Genomic DNA, 21454 nt, shown 5'->3' on the forward strand with positions numbered 1-21454 from the left:
GGTTATAAACAGAACATACCCTGGTAAATAAAGGTTAAAAACAGAACCTACCCTGGTAAATAAACATTATAAACAGAACCTACCCTGGTAAATAAAGGTTAAAAACAGAACCTACCTGGTAAATAAAGGTTAAAAACAGAACCTACCCTGGTAAATAAAGGTTATAAACAGAACCTACCTGGTAAATAAAGGTTATAAACAGAACCTACCCTGGTAAATAAAGATTAAAAACAGAACCTACCCTGGTAAATAAAGGTTAAAAACAGAACCCACCCTGGTAAATAAAGGTTAAAAACAGAACCTACCCTGGTAAATAAAGGTTATAAACTGAACCTACCCTGGTAAATAAAGGTTACAAACAGAACCTACCCTGGTAAATAAAGGTTATAAACAGAACCTACCCTGGTAAATAAAGGTTAAAAACAGAACCTACCCTGGTAAATAAAGGTTATAAACAGAACCTACCCTGGTAAATAAAGGTTATAAACAGAACCTGCCCTGGTAAATAAAGGTTATAAACAGAACCTACCCTGGTAAATAAAGGTTATAAACAGAACCTATCCTGGTAAATAAAGGTTAAAAACAGAACCTATCCTGGTAAATAAAGGTTATAAACAGAACCTACCCTGGTAAATAAAGGTTATAAACAGAACCTACCCTGGTAAATAAAGGTTATAAACAGAACCTACCCTGGTAAATAAAGGTTATAAACAGAACCTACCCTGGTAAATAAAGGTTATAAACAGAACCCACCTGGTAAATAAACATTATAAACAGAACCTACCCTGGTAAATAAAGGTTAAAAACAGAACCTACCCTGGTAAATAAAGGTTATAAACAGAACCTACCCTGGTAAATAAAGGTTAAAAACAGAACCTATCCTGGTAAATAAAGGTTATAAACAGAACCTACTCTCGTAAATAAAGGTTATAAACAGAACCTACCTGGTAAATAAAGGTTAAAAACAGAACCTACCCTGGTAAATAAAGGTTATAAACAGAACCTACCCTGGTAAATAAAGGTTAAAAACAGAACCTACCCTGGTAAATAAAGATTAAAAACAGAACCTACCCTGGTAAATAAAGGTTAAAAACAGAACCCACCATGGTAAATAAAGGTTAAAAACAGAACCTACCCTGGTAAATAAAGGTTATATTTCGTATGGCATCGCTCCCGCTCTGAGCCTTACGAGATACTCCATATCGCCTGTGATACCTAATGTATCTCCCACGAACAAAAACACATGCACCCCACCTGTATGGGGCCCCGCCCCTTATGGTGGTACCACCCATATAATCATGACTCTGGTCATGACACACCCTTCCTCTATTTTCGTCCCAGCGCACTGGATGCTATGCACTATGCGAGCTAGCGGAATGAAAAGATTAAGGAAGATTAATAATGTTGAGGGCTTACCGGAGGATTGTGTTTCCCTGGATTCTCCGGAGCTTGTTTCGACGACGCAGACCTGTGCTGGTGGTTCCTCGGCTGACGGCGACGGACCGAGGAGCAGCGTACAAGGTTTGGCTATCGGGTCGGCTTGTACAAAGGTGAGGTCTGTGTCAGTAGGCGTCGATGTCGGTGTTGGTCGTGCTGTGGAGTATGTTTCGGCACCAGGGCCGGGGCGGCTTGGCGATCGTTCCACTGTAGTGGGCGATGTCTTGGCGATCCTGGAACATGCTGTTGACGCTAATGCTACTGCTACTGCTAATGCTAATGCTACTGCTGCTTCTTCTGCTAACACTGATGTTGACGCTGGAATGTCTAATAATCCCCGCCGCGGGATTCCGCTTTTCCCTCCTCTTGCCACCTTCATTGATGAAGGTCAGTCGGTGGTGGGTGTGGGGGGGTTCGCTGAGCTCTATTTACCTTTTTTGCGGGTGAAGGGGCTGACGACGGGGTGCAGCCCGGGGGTACCTTGGCTAAGTAGCCAGGTAGCTTCTTTGTTGTGCCCAGGCGGGGATGAACGACGTTCCGCCCGGCCGTTGCTTGATAGCATGTCGGCTCGGAGGGTGGCAGTATGGACGGATGAGTGGTATACTGCTGCAGGATGGCATTTAGCGGCGGCCAGTGTTGTGGCTCAGCTGGCTACTTTCCTATCCAAGATGGCGTCGGGTTGTAGGTCTTTGAGTCCAACCGACACTGTGAACGTGATTCATGTTTGTGGTGTTATAGAGATCTTGACTCAGTCGCAAGCTATAACTGCGGGGAGGATTCGGATGCTATCGACTTTGGTTGTTAGGCATCTTTGGTTGGAGCAGTCTCCTCTTGGGGAAGAGGATAGGTTTTCTCTCCTCACGACTCCTTTTTCCACAGATAGTCTTTTTGGGCGTTCTGTGGAGGCGCAGGCGGTTTTTGATTCGGGTCCTACACGCCTCACGCTGTGCAGCCAGGGGTGGGAGCACGGTCTCGTCAACGACTGTGGCGAGATCCTCGACAGGCGGCCATGTTTCCCCCGCCAGTGGTGCCCTGGTTGGAGAATCGACAGGGTTTCGCAAGGCCGACAGTCTTGGCGGCCGAGGGATCGGCCATTTTTGGTGATTTCGGGGTTGGTAAACCACCCCGTCGTCATTTTGCCGCGAGCAGCCCGCTCCCCGTTCGGTCCCCTCTCTGGTATCCCCAGAAGCGGGGCTTTGAGCGTTCTCCTTTGGCTGCGGGCCGCGAACCTTCTTTGAAGCGTATGCGGCCCCATTCTTCACTTCTCATGGAGACAGGGGCTGGCACCCAGTTGATGGCTGAGCCTGGGTCTGTCCGTGAGAATGTTCCGTCGTCGCGTGGTTCCTACACCGCAGGTTGTGGGTGGGTGGAACCTGGTGTTGCAGCTGCCACTAGCTTCAGTGGTCAGCAGGGGGACTCGGTGCCTCTTCTGTTGAATGCTCAGCAGGGGTTACCCCGGCTTCGCCCTCGCCAGGCGGGGCATCGCGCTGTTGCCTCCCACTCCCGTCAAACCGGCAGTGGTCTGCAAAGGAGAGGCTGGCGTGATTTGAGTGGTAGTAATATCACTGCAGGGCTTCGGCGTGTAGGAGCCCATGGGGTCCTCAGGCCTTGCGTGTCTGGCTGCGGAACGGCTCCTCAGCGTGTGCTGGAGGGGTGTTCAGGGGGTGAGTGTGTGTCCACAAGTTTGATGACCGCTCCTCCCGTATCAAACCGGCCCTTTCTGTCGGGGTCCCCCCTTGGGTGCTTTGCACGACGGGGGGGACCGGGCCAATTATCTGCTGTTCCTTGCGGCCCAGCGTCAGTTGACGGCGGGGGCGCTGTGGGATTATATTCACATATGGCGACGGGAATGTCCCTTGAATCGGTGGATGAGGAGAACGTTAGAGGCGGGGCTGGTTTTGCAGTTTGCGCGGCCCCATCCTCCGTTCTCAGGTTTGGTGCCGACCCTGTTGTCAGGGTCGGGCGCGGTGACAGCCCTGGCCGACGAGATTCGATCTCTGTTGGCGAAGCAGGCCGTCGTTGTGGTCCCGAGAGAGGACGCAATGTCAGGCGTCTACTCCCGTTATTTTCTGGTGCCCAAGAAAACTGGGGGGGTCAGACCTATACTGAATCTGTCCATGTTCAATCGGTTGATTGTAGTGAGACCATTCAGGATGTTGACCGTCCGACTCCTTCTGCTTGCTGTCAGGAGGGGGGGACTGGTTCACCTCCATAGACCTGAAGGATGCGTATTTTCACATACCCATTTTCCCTCCTCACAGGAAGTTCCTACGGTTCCTGTTTCAGGGCGTGGCGTACGAGTACCACAGAATGCCGTTCGGTTATTCTCTGGCTCCCCGCACATTCACCAAGTGCGTGGCGGCTGCTCTGGGGCCTTTACGTCGTCGGGGGATACGAGTTTTGTTCTATCTCGACGACATTCTGCTCCTCAGCCGTTCAGAGGAGGTTGCCAGGTCTCATACTCGACTGGTGGTGGAATTCCTCACCAGCCTGGGTTTTGCTGTGAATTGGAAGAAGAGTACCCCTCTTCCCAGTCAACAGGTGGAGTACTTGGGCTTGACATTGAGGTCGAAGCCCATGCTTGCGACCCTCTCGGAGCAGCGTCGGGGGGATCTCCGTCACGCGCTCGGGGGTTTCCGTCTGGGAGGGACGGTTACGGCGCTGCAGGTGATGCGTCTGCTGGGCCTTATGTCGGCGGCCCACGCGGTGGTTCCTCTTGGCCTCCTCTTTATGAGGCGGATACAGAGGTGGTTTCTCTCTTTGAGAATAGATCCGGTGTGGGGCAAAGGGAGACGGTTGACGGTTCCTTTGTCGATATGGGGGGATCTCGCCCACTGGGGGAGGCTGGGTATCCTCTCCGCTGGGGTCCCCATGGGCAGCAGAGGCTCCCACGTCACGGTTTTCACCGACGCCTCTCTCACAGGTTGGGGAGGGGCGTTTCGGACCCACGCAGTGGGGGGCAGCTGGACGGGTCATGCCGACCCAGCTGTCCTGCATATCAATGTGTTGGAGTTGAAGGCGGTCCTCCTGGTCCTCAAACGGCTCGGCCACTTGGTGGTAGGCCAGCATGTTTTGATCAGGACGGACAATGTGACGGCGGCGGCGTATATCAACAGGCAGGGTGGGACTCGTTCCGCCCGCCTGCTCCGGGTGGCGCGCGAACTGTTGCTATGGGCATCCCGCAGGCTGCGCAGTCTGCGGGCGCTCCACGTTCCTGGTACGGAAAATGTGGCGGCGGATATAATGTCTCGGGGCGGTCCTCGTCACGACGAGTGGGAACTCCGCCCCGACATAGTCAGACAGATCTGGGATCGGTTCGGGGAGGCCTCGGTAGATCTGTTTGCGTGCCGACGTTCTCACAAGTGCCCCTTGTGGTTCTCGCTCAGTCGAGCGGATCATCCCCCCTTGGGGGTGGATGCCTTCTCGACCTTTCCATGGCCGCCCGGTCTTCTGTACGCCTTCCCTCCTGTACAGCTGTTGAGTCAGCTGTTGGAGCGGATACGGAGGGAGCGCAGGACGGTGATCCTGGTCGCGCCGGACCGGGGCACGTCAGTGTGGTTCCCGGTCTTAATCCAGCTTCTGGTCGCTCCTCCTTGGGTCATTCCGTGGTCAGCGACGGCCCTCTCGCAGCACAACGGAGTGCTTGTCCAGCCTCCGGTGTTGGGTCAACGCCTGGTGGTGTGGCTGGTGGGAGGGTGAGTCTGGAGAGGATGGATCCCGCAGTGGTTGATACCATCCGGTGTGCGCATGCTCCCTCCACTGTCGCGGTTTACGCGGGCAGGTGGCGTGCGTTCCAAGAATGGTGTAAGGGGGGGGGCTGGGACCCAGTCTCCTGCCCCCTGGATGCTGTTCTGGGTTATCTCCAGTCTCTCCTTGATAGTCTGTCGGCTTCGACAGTGAGGGTATATGCAGCAGCTATATCCTCCTATCATGAGGGATTTGAGGGGAATGTCTTGTTCAGCCACCCTCTTGTGAAGCGTTTCCTGCTTGGCGCTCGACGCGTTAAGCCGGTGCAACGCTCCTTGGCTCCGACTTGGGATCTTCAATTGGTCCTCGGTCGGTTGTCCTTGGCCCCGTTTGAGCCGCTCGAGCAGGCGCCGTTGGGACAGCTGTCTTTCAAGACCGCGTTCCTACTGGCTGTCACTTCCGCTAAACGCGTGGGTGAGCTCTGTGCTCTCTCGGTACGTCCAGAGTGCCTGTCTTTTCGGACCGATTGCGGTGCCACTCTGCGACCTAATCCTGCTTTCGTGCCTAAGAATATCCGGAGTTCCTTCCGCTCCCGGGATATTGTGGTTCAGGCTTTTCGTCCTCCTCCTCACACTAGTGAGTTAGATGCGGGCCTTCACCTGTCATGTCCAGTCCGTGCTTTGGGGTTTTACCTCAGCCGTACTCAGGACTTCAGGGTTACCGATCAGCTTTTTGTCTGTTACGGTGGGGCTCGTGCTGGTAAGGCACTGTCGAAGCAGCGCCTGTCCCATTGGTTGTGCGAGGGTATTGCCCTCTGCTACACGTTGGCTGGGCAGGATCCCCCTGGGGGCGTCAGGGCGCACTCCACTCGTGGGGTGGCTGCCTCTGCCGCTCTCCTGGGTGGGGCCTCGGTGGAGGACATCTGTGCTGCAGCTTCATGGTCCTCACCGGGCCCCTTTGTAAGGTTTTACCTCATGGACATGACCGGGGGTTCTGTCTCCCAGGCGGTTCTGGGGTCTGTGGCCTTTCCTGCTTCCCGTCCTTTGGTCGGGTAGCGGGAGTGTATGGGTATGGGCCGCAGTGTGTTGAGTCACACGTGGTTCCGCCTGTACGGTGTGTTCAAGGGGTTCTGGCTCCCTCTTGTTCGCATTCAGGTGGAGTTGACTGCGCCCCCCCTTCGTTAGGAAGGATGGGGTGACAGGGCTCCCCGCACCCCTTGATGTGGGCTTACGGGTCCTCAGGGGGTACATCTGTCGGGTCTCGCACCCGCTCTTCCCCATTATCTCGTAAGGCTCAGAGCGGGAGCGATGCCATACGAAATATAACGATAGGTTATGTAGATAACCTAGTTATATTAGTATAGGCTAAGCTCCCGCTCTGCGCGCCCTGAGTTCCCTCTTGAGGGATCTTTTCCTGGGACGGGTTTTTGGCGAGGAAGGGTGTGTCATGACCAGAGTCATGATTATATGGGTGGTACCACCATAAGGGGCGGGGCCCCATACAGGTGGGGTGCATGTGTTTTTGTTCGTGGGAGATACATTAGGTATCACAGGCGATATGGAGTATCTCGTAAGGCTCAGAGCGGGAGCTTAGCCTATACTAATATAACTAGGTTATCTACATAACCTATCGTTATAAACTGAACCTACCCTGGTAAATAAAGGTTACAAACAGAACCTACCCTGGTAAATAAAGGTTATAAACAGAACCTACCCTGGTAAATAAAGGTTAAAAACAGAACCTACCCTGGTAAATAAAGGTTATAAACAGAACCTACCCTGGTAAATAAAGGTTATAAACAGAACCTACCCTGGTAAATAAAGGTTATAAACAGAACCTATCCTGGTAAATAAAGGTTAAAAACAGAACCTATCCTGGTAAATAAAGGTTATAAACAGAACCTACCCTGGTAAATAAAGGTTATAAACAGAACCTACCCTGGTAAATAAAGGTTATAAACAGAACCTACCCTGGTAAATAAAGGTTATAAACAGAACCTACCCTGGTAAATAAAGGTTATAAACAGAACCTACCCTGGTAAATAAAGGTTATAAACAGAACCCACCTGGTAAATAAACATTATAAACAGAACCTACCCTGGTAAATAAAGGTTAAAAACAGAACCTACCCTGGTAAATAAAGGTTATAAACAGAACCTACCCTGGTAAATAAAGGTTAAAAACAGAACCTATCCTGGTAAATAAAGGTTATAAACAGAACCTACTCTCGTAAATAAAGGTTATAAACAGAACCTACCTGGTAAATAAAGGTTAAAAACAGAACCTACCCTGGTAAATAAAGGTTATAAACAGAACCTACCCTGGTAAATAAAGGTTAAAAACAGAACCTATCCTGGTAAATAAAGGTTATAAACAGAAGCTACTCTGGTAAATAAAGGTTAAAAACAGAACCTATCCTGGTAAATAAAGGTTATAAACAGAACCTACCCTGGTAAATAAAGGTTAAAAACAGAACCTATCCTGGTAAATAAAGGTTATAAACAGAACCTACCCTGGTAAATAAAGGTTAAAAACAGAACCTACCCTGGTAAATAAAGGTTAAAAACAGAACCTACCCTGGTAAATAAAGGTTATAAACAGAACCTACCCTGGTAAATAAAGGTTATAAACAGAACCTACTCTGGTAAATAAAGGTTTAAAAACAGAACCTACCCTGGTAAATAAAGGTTTAAAAAATATATATATATATTATTATTCATATTTGTCTTCATGGCAGCCAATGCTCTTATGGACTTGTTTTCTTTTTGGAAATGTCTAAAGCAAACAAGTACCGTGAATCAATACAGCGGCTCAAATCACCTGAAGGGGTTTTGTGACCCATTGATTTGAGCTACTACTTCCTTCCGACTTTCATTCTCCATTTCACTGACGTTCAACGCGTGCGGAGGGGAAGCGGTCGATGCATCCGTCTCTCGCAGGGAGAGGGAGAAGAGGTTACAGGGTATTCGTTTTTTTACGTCTGTCGAACAATAGTCGTGACTGTAGCCGTCCCCTCGGGGCGATGGCGCAGGCCTGGAGGAAACCTACCCACGTGACCAACGTGTACTCGAGCTCCGAGGTCGTTTTTGAAGTTCATAGGAAGACGGGCGAGAACATTTATAGGAGACGACGTCCTTCAATGAATTTTGTAAAAAAAAGAAAAAGAAAATCTCAATTTGATGTCAAATCAAAACTAGCCAAATCATAAGCCTAGCTTAACCTCGTTTTGGCGAATCGTCAAAAAAGGTGAAATACGCCATCAGTATGCACCCAAAATATAACAGAAATCCCTTTTGAAAATATCCACTGAATTACCTTTAAAAAGGTCAACATGTTTCTAGGGCCCTAAATATGGCAAATCTGCTGCTCAATCGCGTAAAAGCCTTTTTTTGGCATATAAGCAACTTCGCGTCTCATTCCATTCATCTCGTAGAGTTTCCTCGTCTGCTTATTTTCCCAGAGCCGGTGACGGAAGTAGCTAGTAGGGAGTCCCCCCGTCTCTGACGGAAGCCCCCACGCGCTCCGAGGCCATTCTGCACAACCACCGGTAAAAAGAGCCAAGATGGCTGCCGGTAAACAGAGCCAAGATGGCTACCGGTATACAGAGCCAAGACGCGTCTATATTAATCCCAGCCCAAGAGTGCTTCGCGTTTCTCTGATAGGCCACGACATCCATGTGACCGGCGCGCGGCAGAGCGGAAATAGGCTGCTGCCTCCGCGTCAAGAAAGAAAGACAGGCATTCTATTGCCATGCTCTGCGACAAACTCTAACCTTAACCAACTCCGAAAGAATGCCTAAACTTAACCCTAACCTTAACCAACTCCGAAAGAATGCCTAAACTTAACCCTAACCTTAACCAACTCCGAAAGAATGCCTAAACTTAACCGGCGAAAGAATGCACGTTTATATAGAGAGATGATAAATTAATTAAACGTAAAAAAGAAAAAAAAAAAAAAAAAAAAAAAGGAAATTGAAGTGATTCGAACTTGTCACCAACTGGACCCCAGGCTCCACAGCAAGGCGGCGAACGAGTTGAGCTAACCGTCGATGTTAAAACAGGGGGGATTACGGCTGCATAATGGGGCGTGGCAAACTCTATGCGCCGCTGCCGCTCTGCCGCGGGGGCGTGCTAGGCGTTGTCGCGACCAATCAGGGAAAACGCGGAAGCACTCGGCAGCACTCTTGGGCTGGGATTAAAGAATAGGCAGCCAAGCCGGCTAACGTTCAACTCTGCCGGCGCGAATAAGCCGCCTATTCTCGGCCCTCGCTCCACAATGGTGGAACGAACTTCCCGCCACAGTCAGGACGACAGCCGAAACCCCACCAGTCTTTCACCGTCATCTAAAAACACACTCGATCAATATCTGACCTTCTTACCGTCTTATACCACCATGCACTCGTCCTACTATACTAATATGTCTCTACTAGTGATGCACCGATGTGAAAATTGTGGCAGATACCGATAACCGATATTAATATTGCTGTTCTGGCCGATACCGATATTTACCGATGTCGATATCTCTGTATAGAAAACACTTTTTTATGATAATCAAATAAAGAGCTATTTTCCAAAACGCATTTTTTTTTTTTTTTTTTTACTTTTGTAACTTATTTTCAGAAATGACAGATATTTTGAAACTATTTAAGGCCAAAACATGTAAAAAGAAAAAAAAATATTAAATTTAAATTTTTTAATATCGGCCCTATCTTGATATCGGACCGATACCGATGTGTAAAAAAAATAACTATATTATATCGGCGGCCGATATATCGTGCATCACTAGTCTCTACTACTACTATGCACTCAACACTGCTGCACCACCCAAGTTTCAGCGCTGTTTGATGAACATTGTTACTCAGCTGTAAGGGTCGTACCCTTCCTGCTGACTTGTCGTACGGAACCTGTAAGTCGCTTTGGATAAAAGCGTCCAGCTAAATGACTAATGTAAATGTAAAAGGGTCAATGAATGCCCTTTTTCAAGCCTGCTGCTCCTCCTGAATACACGAGACACGCGAGTGCCTTTCAGCGCTCTCTCTCTCTCTCTCTCGCTCTCTGGGTAAATAGAGCAACTGGGGGCCTCTCCTTTTCGTCACACTCCACTTATTCAATTCTGTCTCCACAGAGAGGGACGGAAGGAGCAAAACAGGGCAAGACAAAAACAAGCAATTAGCAGATGGCGGAGGCACAAGACGACGGAGCCTCTGAATGGGGCCATTGATGTGCAAACATCTTGTGTGTCTGGCGACCGAGGAGGAGGAGGAGGAGGAGGAGGAGGAGGAAGATACATGGCAGAGAGGGGAGAGAGCGAGACGAGAGAGAGCGAGACAAATCAGAGAAACACTCCAACACAGTACACGGACTAAACTGGAGCGGAGAGGAGAGGGAGGGGCGGTGCCCTGGCCTCATTCCCTGTGTGTGTGTGTGTGTGTGTGTGTGTGTGTGTGTGTGTGTGTGTGTGTGGGGGGGGGGGGGGTTACACGTTTAGTTAACATTTAAAGGACCACACCAGTCTTTCTGACATGCGAGTTCCAAGTGTCACAAGATACAATAATAATCAAGGCATCCTTCTATTTTCATAAACAGTTTACCGTTACTGAAACGGGTTAACCGTCTGTAGTCGTGTGGTAGTGAAAGGGTTAACCCTTTGTCGTGTGTGGCAGTGAAAGGGTTAAACACCATATAGACAGCCATGAAAGTCACCACAGACACCGTGCCGACATCACATCTGACATCCGAGGTGCATTTATTTTCCCGAAGGAAATGTTTTTCCTCAGATACTGTATTATATCACAAATGGCAAATATTTGAACGAAACGAGATGTTAGCGTGATTTTTTTTTGTCAAACGTGGTGATTAACACATTGTTCGCCAAAAACTAGTATGCTCGTTATTGCCCGCCATGCGTTGTGCGCCAGAAACGAGTTAACTCGTTTTTGGGATCAATATTTCATTTTTTCGCCATTGGCATTCATAATTCAGCCAGCCTCCCTCCGGGACTGCAGCTGGACCCTGTTCTGATATTGCAACGCCACCATACCGCCGCCTGGTGGATGTCGGGCGAGTTAAACTCCTAGCCAAACCGGAAGTGGCGCTCGGTGCATCTGGGAGAATCCTCCGGCAGTAATATCTTGTAACGTGGATCAAGAGACACAATCGAGTGCATTGGGATCGCTTTCGAAACACAATAATCAATATGATTTCGGCGTTTATTGCGTCATACAAACGGGAAATGGATCTAGCAGATCGACGTCAAATAATTGGAATATTTTTCCTCCAGTCTTATCTGCGAATGGTAAAAGGAATCTAACGATATTTTCAGCCCGATTGTTTATTTATTTCACGGCAATCCATCTGATCAACGTATCAACCCATAGTAAAAAAAAGACGCTACTGATGATCAAGGAATTATAAACGACCCCCCCCCCCCCCCCCTTTCCTTCACGCATGATGAAGCATAATGTATACCGATCATATACATTTGAATTTTTTAATATAGCGTGTATAGGAAAGAAACGCCAATCGATAATCTATCATATGCGTCAGGGCCTATAACTCGCGTTTTTAGGAATTACTGCAGAAAACCTTAAAAACATACTTATATTCACAACGGTATTAACACGACATTGTATGAATGAACAAATATAACGTTCCCACATCCGGAACGATAGATACCCGATGTTGAATGGGCCATAGTAATGTCGATATAGCTATAATATTTAAAAAGTTATAGCCCTGCAAAGAAGGTAAACATCTGCATAGGGTTACAGCGCTGGCAGACTGGGCCCAAGGATGGGTACAATGCATGGCGGACAATGTGTTGAGACACGTTTTCACATTTTAGATTTTAGTATCAAAAAGACTGGTATGGTCCTTTAAAAAGGTGCGAATAGATCACATTCAGCCACTAGATGTCGCACTAGAACACCAGCATGTAATTTATCCAATCAGGTGCCTCCCACGTGGTGGAAAATGGGAACAACATGTAACATGTAAACAACGACATTCATTTTTGGACCCGCCCAATAAATGTCAATGATAAAGCCCCCGAGGGGGACGACTCTGGACATGAGAGATAGCACTATTGTTTCAGTAGAAAGCTATCTGGCTGCACGTTAGCCTAGCTTAGCACAATGAATGGAAACGGACAGTGCCAGTTAGCCTTCGGGGGAGAGGTGTTAGTTGGACAATGCCTAGGCTAACCGGCCATGTCCGCTTCCATTCATTGTGCCAAGCTAGGCTAACATGCAGCCAGATAGCTTTCTACTGAACGCACAGAGAGGAAACTGGTATCCATCTTCTTGTCTCTCTCTCTGGAGAAGACGGTAAGCTAATTTCCCCAAAAATGTTGGCGTGTTCCTTTAACAACTATATTGTTTTGCGTGTTTATAGTTTGCTTAGGGAAGGGTTTGGCTCATGCCGGTGAGGTCAGAGAGGACCCCAGAAAGGAGATACCAGCACATTCCTGGGTGTAATGGAGTTGGAAGCATGGATATTCAGCTGCTGATGTAGTTCCCTCTCTTCGAGAGGAGAAGACATGTTTCACTCAGCTGTTCAGTGTTTTCCCTTCTGGGTGGTGAGAAGTCATCTCGACAACATGTGCGAGTCCGTCTGTATCTCATCGCCCTCTGATCCACATCCTGTACCAGTGCATGCGCTTGCTGATTGACGACCCTACTCCTCCACGCAGTCGAGTTAGGCTGGGCTGACGCACTCCACACATGTGGATCCAACGGGCGTGAAGTGGCCAATCACAGAGAGAACAACCGGCATTGTGTTCCGCCAGGAGGGGGGGAGATGTCTTTCTATCGTCAGGGGTTAACTTGTTCACTTGTGGAACAATGCTGCCTCCCACTTAAGGCTGGGCGATTAATCGATTTGATCGATTAATTAGAATTAATGAATGAATGAATGATTTTTTTTTTTTTTACCTTTTATTTTACAAAAAGTGATGTTTGGTGAAAGTTAGATTTGCACGTTATTAATCCCAATAGGGAAATTCATTCTTGTTTGATGATCAAGAGGCACCTTTTATTTGTTTTAAGTGAAGTTTGGTGAAAAAGCAAGTTATTGCACTATTAATCCCAATAGGGACATTCATCTTTGTTTGATCAAGAGTAACCTTTTATATATATATATATATATATATATATATATATATATATATATTTTTTTTTTAATGTGACGATTGGTGAAAGTTAGGTTTGCACTTCAATCCCAATAGGGAAATTCATCTTGGTTTGATAATTTTTGTGTCAAATAAAAACAAAGCTTATTTGAATGATTTCCTTGGCGTTTCTAGTTTTTTTTTTTAAATCGATTAAAATCGTAAATCGGATGTGGTGTGAAAAAATCCTACCTCCACTGCACATCAACTTGTAAATTAAACGACACGCTAGGATTTCAAGTGTCCTCCATGTTTATGTCCATCTTCATCGTTCAGGAGCGGTGACCGGTTCACACTGGAATCTGATCTTGGCCACATTAAAAACTAATGTGAAACAGCCAAACTAAAAGCTTCAGATCTAGTGTCAAAGGCTGCACTGAGATCAAGCAATAAGAGCACAGAAGTTAGGTTTGAGTCAAGAGAGACCAGTAAGTCATTTGTGACTTTGGTAACCGCCGTTTCGGTGGAGTGTAAGGCTCTAAAGCCAGATTGAAAAGATTCATTAAGATTATTGTTTGATCGGGCGGCTAGGTGGTGCAGTGGGCAAGGCGCTCACCACCAATGCAGGAGACGCTGGGTTCGAGCCCAGCTCTCCACATTGCTATCAGCTTGGCTGGTCGTTCATACTAATACAATTGGCAGTGTTAGGGGGTGGGAAGCTGATGGGTGGGGATCGGACGTTGTGGACAGCGACTCCTACAGGTCGGTTGGTGCGCCTGCGCAGCAGAATCAGGAAGCGACGGGGACGGCGTGTCCCTCCCACGCAGACCCCCGACGCTGAGAGATTGCGCTGTGCAGGTGAAAAGATGCGACGGCTGCTTCCTCGAGTACCGGAGGGGACACGTGATGCAAGGCTTCGTCCACATTGCAGCCGGCTTGTGGGAGGCATGGCCAAACAGCGTTCGAGACAGGGGAGGGTAGACGAAATTGGGATGTGAGAAAAATTGAAAATGGGAGAAAAAGTAGATAAAAAAAATATATATAATTTTTTGATAGATGGTCGAGGGTAGAGGGTCGAGGGTCGAGGTTCGGTTTTTTAAGTAGTGGTTTAATGACGGCTGATTTAAAGGCCAGGGGCACCACGCCAGTAGACAAGGAGGTGTTGAAGATATTGAGTAGGGCAGGGCCTAGAGTTGGGAAGAGTTTTTTGACGAGAGTTGCTGGAAGAGGGTCAAACAGACAGGTTGAGGGTTTAGCCGCGCCAACCAATTTAGAGAGGGCACTAAGTGAGACGTTTTCAAGGCAGCATAGCGTATGGCTGGATTCAAAGTTGGGGGGGAAAGCCCATCAGAGGTTGGGAGGGACTCTGAGTAAGCCCACAATTTCATCTCTTATGAGATCAATTTTCTTGGTAAAGAATTTAATGAATTCGTTAGCTGAGAACTCGTGGTTTAGGGCACTTGGTTGTTTCCGAGTACGTTTTGCAACTGTGTCAAACAGACACTTTGCGTTGTTTTTGTTTTGCGTTAATGAGCCTGGAAAAATATGAGGTTTTGGCAAGTGAGAGTGCCTTTTTGTAGTTACGTCGTAAACTATCATTCCGGGCAAGGCGGAACACTTCGAGTTTGGTCGAACGCCGTTTATGTTCAAGTTTGCGACATGCCTTTTTCCTAAAAATTCATAGGGGGTTAAGCGTCTCGCTCATCTCACACGCTGTCAGGAAGAGCCCGAATCAAACCGGGAACCTTTTCCGATCAACCAGGCGACCATTCAACGGTCGCCCCCCGCCCCCCCCCCCTACACCACACGTCCTGAGCTCCTGATAAAAACACAACAACGGTGACCTACCACCAGCTCGGCGAACATCCCGTCCAGCTCGTCGTAGCCCGGCATGGGCAGCGAGGGCTCCATGACCTGCAGGGGGAAGTCCTCCCGCAGCCGGTAGGTGATCTCCGGGTGGTCGCTGCCGTGGAAACAGCAGAAGATGAGGGAGAGCCCGCCGCGGCCCCCGCCGCGCTTCCGAGGGGCCATGGCCTTGTTGGTCCCCGGTCCGTCTCCTCCGGCCCCTGGGGTGGGGAGGGAGGGAGGGAGAGAGGGGGGGGAGGAGGCTGCTCCTGGGCCTCAGGTCACGACCTCCTCTAACCTCAGGGCTCCGCCTCCTCCTCTAACCTCAGGGCTCCGCCTCCTCTTCTAGCCTCAGGGCTCCGCCTCCTCTTCTAACCTCAGGGCTCCGCCTCCTCTTCTAGCCTCAGGGCTCCGCCTCCTCTTCTAGCCTCAGGGCTCCGCCTCCTCTTCTAACCTCAGGGCTCCGCCTCCTCCTCTAACCTCAGGGCTCCGCCTCCGTCAGAGAGACCTGTGTGGACACAGAGAGAGAGAGAGAGAGAGAGAGAGAGAGAGAGAGAGAGAGAGAGAGAGGAGAGAGAGAGAGAACAACGACACGGTTAACGTTTTCATCCAAACAACAACCAAAAACACTATATTTCAGGAACTTTTCGAAGGTCACAACATACGGCAAAACTGAACGTTGTCGACTACTATTTCATATCCTCATTCTCCGTCGTCCTGTTACGAGAATGGCAAAACACCTTTACAGATAAGGATATCGATAAGGCCTGACAACATGAAGCACTGCACCCCGACTCTGGAACTCCCTCCCTCAGTCCATCAGAGACTCCCCCCTCACTCTCCACCTTCAAATCCCGCCTCAAAACCCACCTGTTCTCCCTATAGCCTTCAACCTTCCCCACCTATTTGTATCATTCCATTTGGGCTGTGGGGGGTGAAGCTTAATGTCTGAAGGAGTCGACGGAAGGCTTCTTGTCCTCTGCAAAAGCATGCAATTGGTCCACTGATGGATACATCTTGATATTTGTCTAGTCTAGTGTGTTCATTAGACGGGTGAAATCCTCTTTCAGTGCCTCCGTGCCTGTTTTCTTAGGCAGTTTAGTTAGCCTAGCTGGTATGCGCGCCATGCTTCTAGGCCTCTCTTTGCTTTTGGAAAGAATGATAAAATAAAAGTACGACTAAGAGGTTGGCAGTCGACTACGGCTCCTTTCGATCGACTAGTCTAGGTCCGCCCTAGTCCACACCTTCACACCTGTAGTTTCAGACACAGAGAGTAGTGGGACAATGAGCTTTTTTATTTTTTTATTACTTTTCTTATTATGTTTTTGGTAGATTTTCTTATTTGTTTATTGATGGGAGAGAGATATGGGGGAAGACATTTGGCAAAGGTCGCTGGCTCCGGGAGTCGAACCCGGGACGGCCGCGTTGCAGCTAGGGATGGGTACCGAATTCGGTACTTTTGAGGTACCGAACCGAAACACGTCGGTACTACCGAGTATCGATTCAAGTGATACAAAAAAAATTTAAATTAAAAAATGTACCTTTTTATTTAATTTTTTACCTTTTTTATTTTCATGTCAACGTTCACACACACAATATACGCTTACCTAGGATCTGACTTGATTCAACAACAAAGCAGTCGGAGCAATGGCAAGCCGAAAACTGTCGAAATTGTAGTTATTTGAAGTTTGGATTATGAGTTTTTTTACGACTGAGCTAGGTAAATAAAATTTCTTGAGACTAAAGTACCGAAAAAAGGTACCGTTGGGTACCGGTATCGATTCACAGGTACCGGTACCGGTACCGGTTCAAATGTGAAAGGTACCCATCCCTAGTTGCACTACAGTGCGTTACGTGGGACAATGGGCTTTAATGATACAGTTCACCACCGAGCGCAGAGACGCACCACGGACACTACAATTAGTCTGGGATTAGTGCATTCAGACCTCACCTCTCGCGCTCTCTCTTTCAATCCTCTCACTCACACGGAGGAGCTAAGGCCTAATAAGGCCTAAAGAAAATAATGGTTTGGTTCCGGTTGCCGACCGACTCTGCCGATTTAGGTGCGACCCAATTTATTTTAAGTGGCTAAAAAACTGATAGCATCACGATGGATTCAACCGGAAAAAATGTGCCGAAAGGTCTGGATTATTACATATCTCGATGTGATTTATCTAGAAATATCTACAGCAAGAATTTTGGGTCTCAATGAATCCAAAATGACAATGTGGTTAGAAGTGGTGGAGAGAATAAAAGCTAGCATATAATGGTAGTGTCTGGTTAGGAGCGAAGGATAATGGATGGATTATCCATTGGGGGGTCCAGGAGGGGGGGGGGGGGTGCGAGCTAGAGCATATGTGTGTAGGTTTTTAGATAACAGGTATTAGGGGTATATCCTGTATAAGACATTTATCTAAACTGTGATTTAATTTGATGTGCACTATTAACAATGCTTGTATATCTAATCGTGTGTTGTCATGTTTGTTTATGCGTTTGTTTAAAAAAAGAAAAAAAAATCCAAATGTGCGATACTCCCACGACGAAGGTATAAGAAGGGAAAACGTTCCTAGCTATGGGAAAAAAGCACGACGGGCGACGTTGGAGGAGAGAAACCTTAGACGGGCCGTGCTACTAAGTAGAGCCTGAACCGATCAGAAATAATGATCGTCAAAGCCTAGCCACTGGATATTCTGCGCGCTGATGTTATATCGACACAGTGACGACAAGTATCGATATTTAAAAAGAGAAATAATAACAACAATAATAAAGAAATGTTCTGCTGGACAATCCCATTTCACTGCAGTAGGAATGGACTGGCATGAAGGTGAACAGAATGAAAACAGTGTCTTATCGGATAAAACAGACGATGTATATATATTTTTTTCATCATCATCATCACCACCACCACCACCACCATCACCATCACCATCACCACCACCACCACCCCCCCCACCCCCCCCCATCGGCACAACGCCTTCCTTTACCGCGCATTCCATACGTGGGATTCAATACTTGGCCCACCTGCTACTAGATTCTAACTCCAAGTATTTGGCATGATATGATATTCCGCTGTGCAACGGCTGCTCTGCCAGTTGTTGGCATGAGGGGAAATATGTGTTGTGGTGCCGCTGCTGGACTCCCCGCCCCGTCCAGCAGCGCTGCAGAGAGAGAGAGTGAGCGCCGGCAGCTGTCATTCGTACGAATAGCCAGCGTTACTGGAGAGGGTTGAGCACATTGCAGAGGGTCGTCCAGCGGAGGGGAGAGGGGCCCGTGGAGGCGAGAGCGTCCTGCAACTACAGGGGGAAGTGTTCCTGAGATGAAGATCTCTAACCGGGGACAGTAAGGTTTTATGTAGTGATGCACGATATATCGGCCGATATGGCCGTTTTTTTTTTTTACACATCGGTATCGGTCCGATATCAAGATAGGGCCGATATGGGCCGATATTAAAAATATTTTTCTCTTTTTTTTCATGTTTTGGCCTTAAATAGTTTCAAAATATCTGTCATTTCTGAAAATAAGTTACAAAAGTAAAAAAAAAAAAAAAAAAAAAAAAAAAAAAAAAAAGCGTTTTGGAAAATAGCTCTTTCTTTGATTATCATAAAAAAGTGTTTTCTATACAGAGATATCGACATCGGTAAATATCGGTATCGGCCAGAACGGCAATATTAATATCGGTCATCGGTATCGGCCACAATTTTCACATCGGTGCATCACTAGTTTTATGTTTAACTGCACTCTTAATTTAGATTAATTTCCTATTGTTTCCCATAATTTTTTCCATATCAAACTCCAATATTCATTCATATCCAACAAGGCAATCAAAAAATAATATTCATCGTCATTTCTCGCGCACAACATTAGGTCAGTGCAGTATAAGATTTAGAGGTCCTCCTACAATTTGGAATTCAAAACCCTCCATAATAAAAAAAAAGATTGCTCATCTATTTCATCACTCAAATCCACGCTTAAATATACATTGTTAAACGAATAGCTTCAATCTCGTAAAAACCATTAATGTCACTTTGTTTTACAGTTTCATGTTACTTTGTTTCAACTAATTATTAATGTTGTTGTTTTTGTTATTATTATTATTATTACTTTGATTATGAAAATAGTTATGAACTTATTTCACTTTACTTTTGTTTGTGTTTTTTTTTATCCGGCGATTTAATGAGTTGAGGCCCCGTATCGGCCCGTCTGGGTCTCTTGCCTCATCAGCCCAGTTCCTCTTCAGCTTGCCGGGTGATTCCACGATGGTGTTGTATTTCTCTCTCAGACACTAGTACACACATACACACACACACACCCAAACACTTGAATAATTGATTTATGTCTATGCAATAGCAGAGATACAGTGACACACGGAGGATGGCAATACACCCAGGTTCCTGCTACCTCCTGCTACCAGCCTCGATACACACAACACACAACACACAACACACAGGGGTTGGCTCGATTTGGAACAGTCATCAAGAGGACTTAGGCTGTGTTCACATCTGAAAGTCCACGGATAATCCGGACTTTCTGGTGGACCAAATGTGAGAATGATGATACATTGTTTGATTATGGTTTGCGTTCACACACTTCCCTTTTTTGAGCGAACCTAATTTGTAGTTGAGTTGAAAGCGAGAGAGAACGAGAGAGAGAGAGAGAGAGAGAGATACTGTCATTACGCGCGCGGTGCGCAAGTCTGACTACGGAGCGCACGCTGCAATGCACTGTAGGCTACTTTGCTTCCCAGATTAGGTACTATAGTTCGATTGCGTTCACACCGACAGCAAAACTGCACCGTGCTCCACTTTGAAACGGACCAAGTCCCAACTTTTCAAGAGGATCATGGTTCGGTTGTTTGGTCCTCACAATAGAAACGGACTATTGATTTAAAGGGACCATGGTTCACTTAAAACGGACCAAACAGGGTAGGTGTGAACGCACACCCTTAGTGTCACTCACAGGACGCCGACTGTGCGTCTAAGCCTCCCATTGGCCGACTGTTTCAGTATAAGCCTCCCATTGGCTGATGACAGTTTCAGTCGGAATTCTCCTCCCCTTCCGCTCTCCGTGTGTCACCGTTTTTCAAAATGGTCTCTCTGGGAGCAACAACTACAACGAGCCTTCGAGCTGCCGGTGGTAGCCCAGGAGCCCAGGAGCCCAGGAGCCCGGGAGCCCAGGAGCCCAAGAGCCCAGGAGCCCAGGAGCCCAGGAGCCCGGGAGCCCAGGAGCCCGGGAGCCCAGGAGCCCAGGAGCCCAAGAGCCCGGGAGCCCGGGAGCCCAGGAGCCCGGGAGCCCAAGAGCCCGGGAGCCCGGGAGCCCAGGAGCCCAGGAGCCCGGGAGCCCAGGAGCCCGGGAGCCCGGGAGCCCAGGAGCCCGGGAGCCCAGGAGCCCAGGAGCCCAGGAGCCCGGGAGCCCAGGAGCCCAGGAGCCCAAGAGCCCAGGAGCCCAGGAGCCCAAGAGCCCAAGAGCCCAGGAGCCCGGGAGCCCGGGAGCCGACCATCTCTGTGGCGTGAAACCGAAACTGAATTCAAGATACAAAAAGCAGCGCATCCTGCACACGGCAGAGGCGGTTAGTGTCCCCCCAACTCCCTGGACCTCAACGGCCGACGGTAGAACGAGGAATATGACGGTCGGTCACTTTAAGGAAAGAACCGATGTGGTTCTTGTATAGTATAGTTTAGATATAGTAAGTATAGCATAATGACCGAGTTAAATATTAGTATATTGTATAGTAGTGTACATGGGACCCAGTGCCTTCTCAGGAATTTAGCATGTCTATTTTTATCATGCACATCTTATGTCTTCTTATTACCCGTTTTTATTTATTTATATATATATATATATATATTTTTTTTTATTATTAGTATTATTGCACAATCAATGCGGGCATGACCACCCGCATTTCACTGTATGCCCTGGTATGTATGTGACAAATAAACCTCTTGAATCTTGAATCTAGGCGACGTGAACAGGGTCCCCCTAACTACCAGGAGCTCAACGACCGAACAACCACAAGCTGCTTTTCAACACATCAGGAAAACATAATACCGGTATGTCTGTATGGAGGGCGGCTGGGTGGCGCAGCGGTCTAAGTGCTCGTCGTCACCAACGCAAGAGACACCGGTATCGAATCCGGCTGTCAGCGTTGCCTCCGGCTTGGCCGGCCCGCCGTCATACTGGCTCAATTGGCAGAGTCAGCGGGAGGGAAGCCGGTGGGGTGGTATTCTGGTCGTTGTAAAACAGCGACTCCTACAGGTCGGTCGGGGCGCCTGCGCAGCAAAGAAGGTATATGATGAAGGTAGTGTGACCTCCCACGACGCGTTATACTTCGCCAATGAGAGTCCGCGCTGGCAGGTGAAAAGAGGTTGCTGGCTGTCTCCTAT

The 21454-nt window shown here is 48.0% G+C and overlaps 1 protein-coding gene across 1 annotated transcript in view; it reads right to left on the reverse strand.

Moving 5' to 3' along the window:
• The window catches only part of LOC311228187 (disheveled-associated activator of morphogenesis 1-like), a gene marked incomplete at its 3' end in the record, with an annotated part of 141237 nt that overhangs the window by 33218 nt on the left and 86565 nt on the right, over window positions 1-21454 (reverse strand). The window contains exon 3 of the mRNA XM_084314099.1: window positions 15078-15582. Within this exon, the coding sequence (XP_084170225.1) occupies window positions 15078-15260 (183 nt within the window). The 5' untranslated portion in view covers window positions 15261-15582. The remainder of the gene's footprint in view (window positions 1-15077; window positions 15583-21454) is intronic.

Source organism: Notolepis coatsorum, assembly GCF_963971535.1.
Source record: "Notolepis coatsorum genome assembly, chromosome: 5".
Classification (NCBI taxonomy): domain Eukaryota; kingdom Metazoa; phylum Chordata; class Actinopteri; order Aulopiformes; family Paralepididae; genus Notolepis; species Notolepis coatsorum.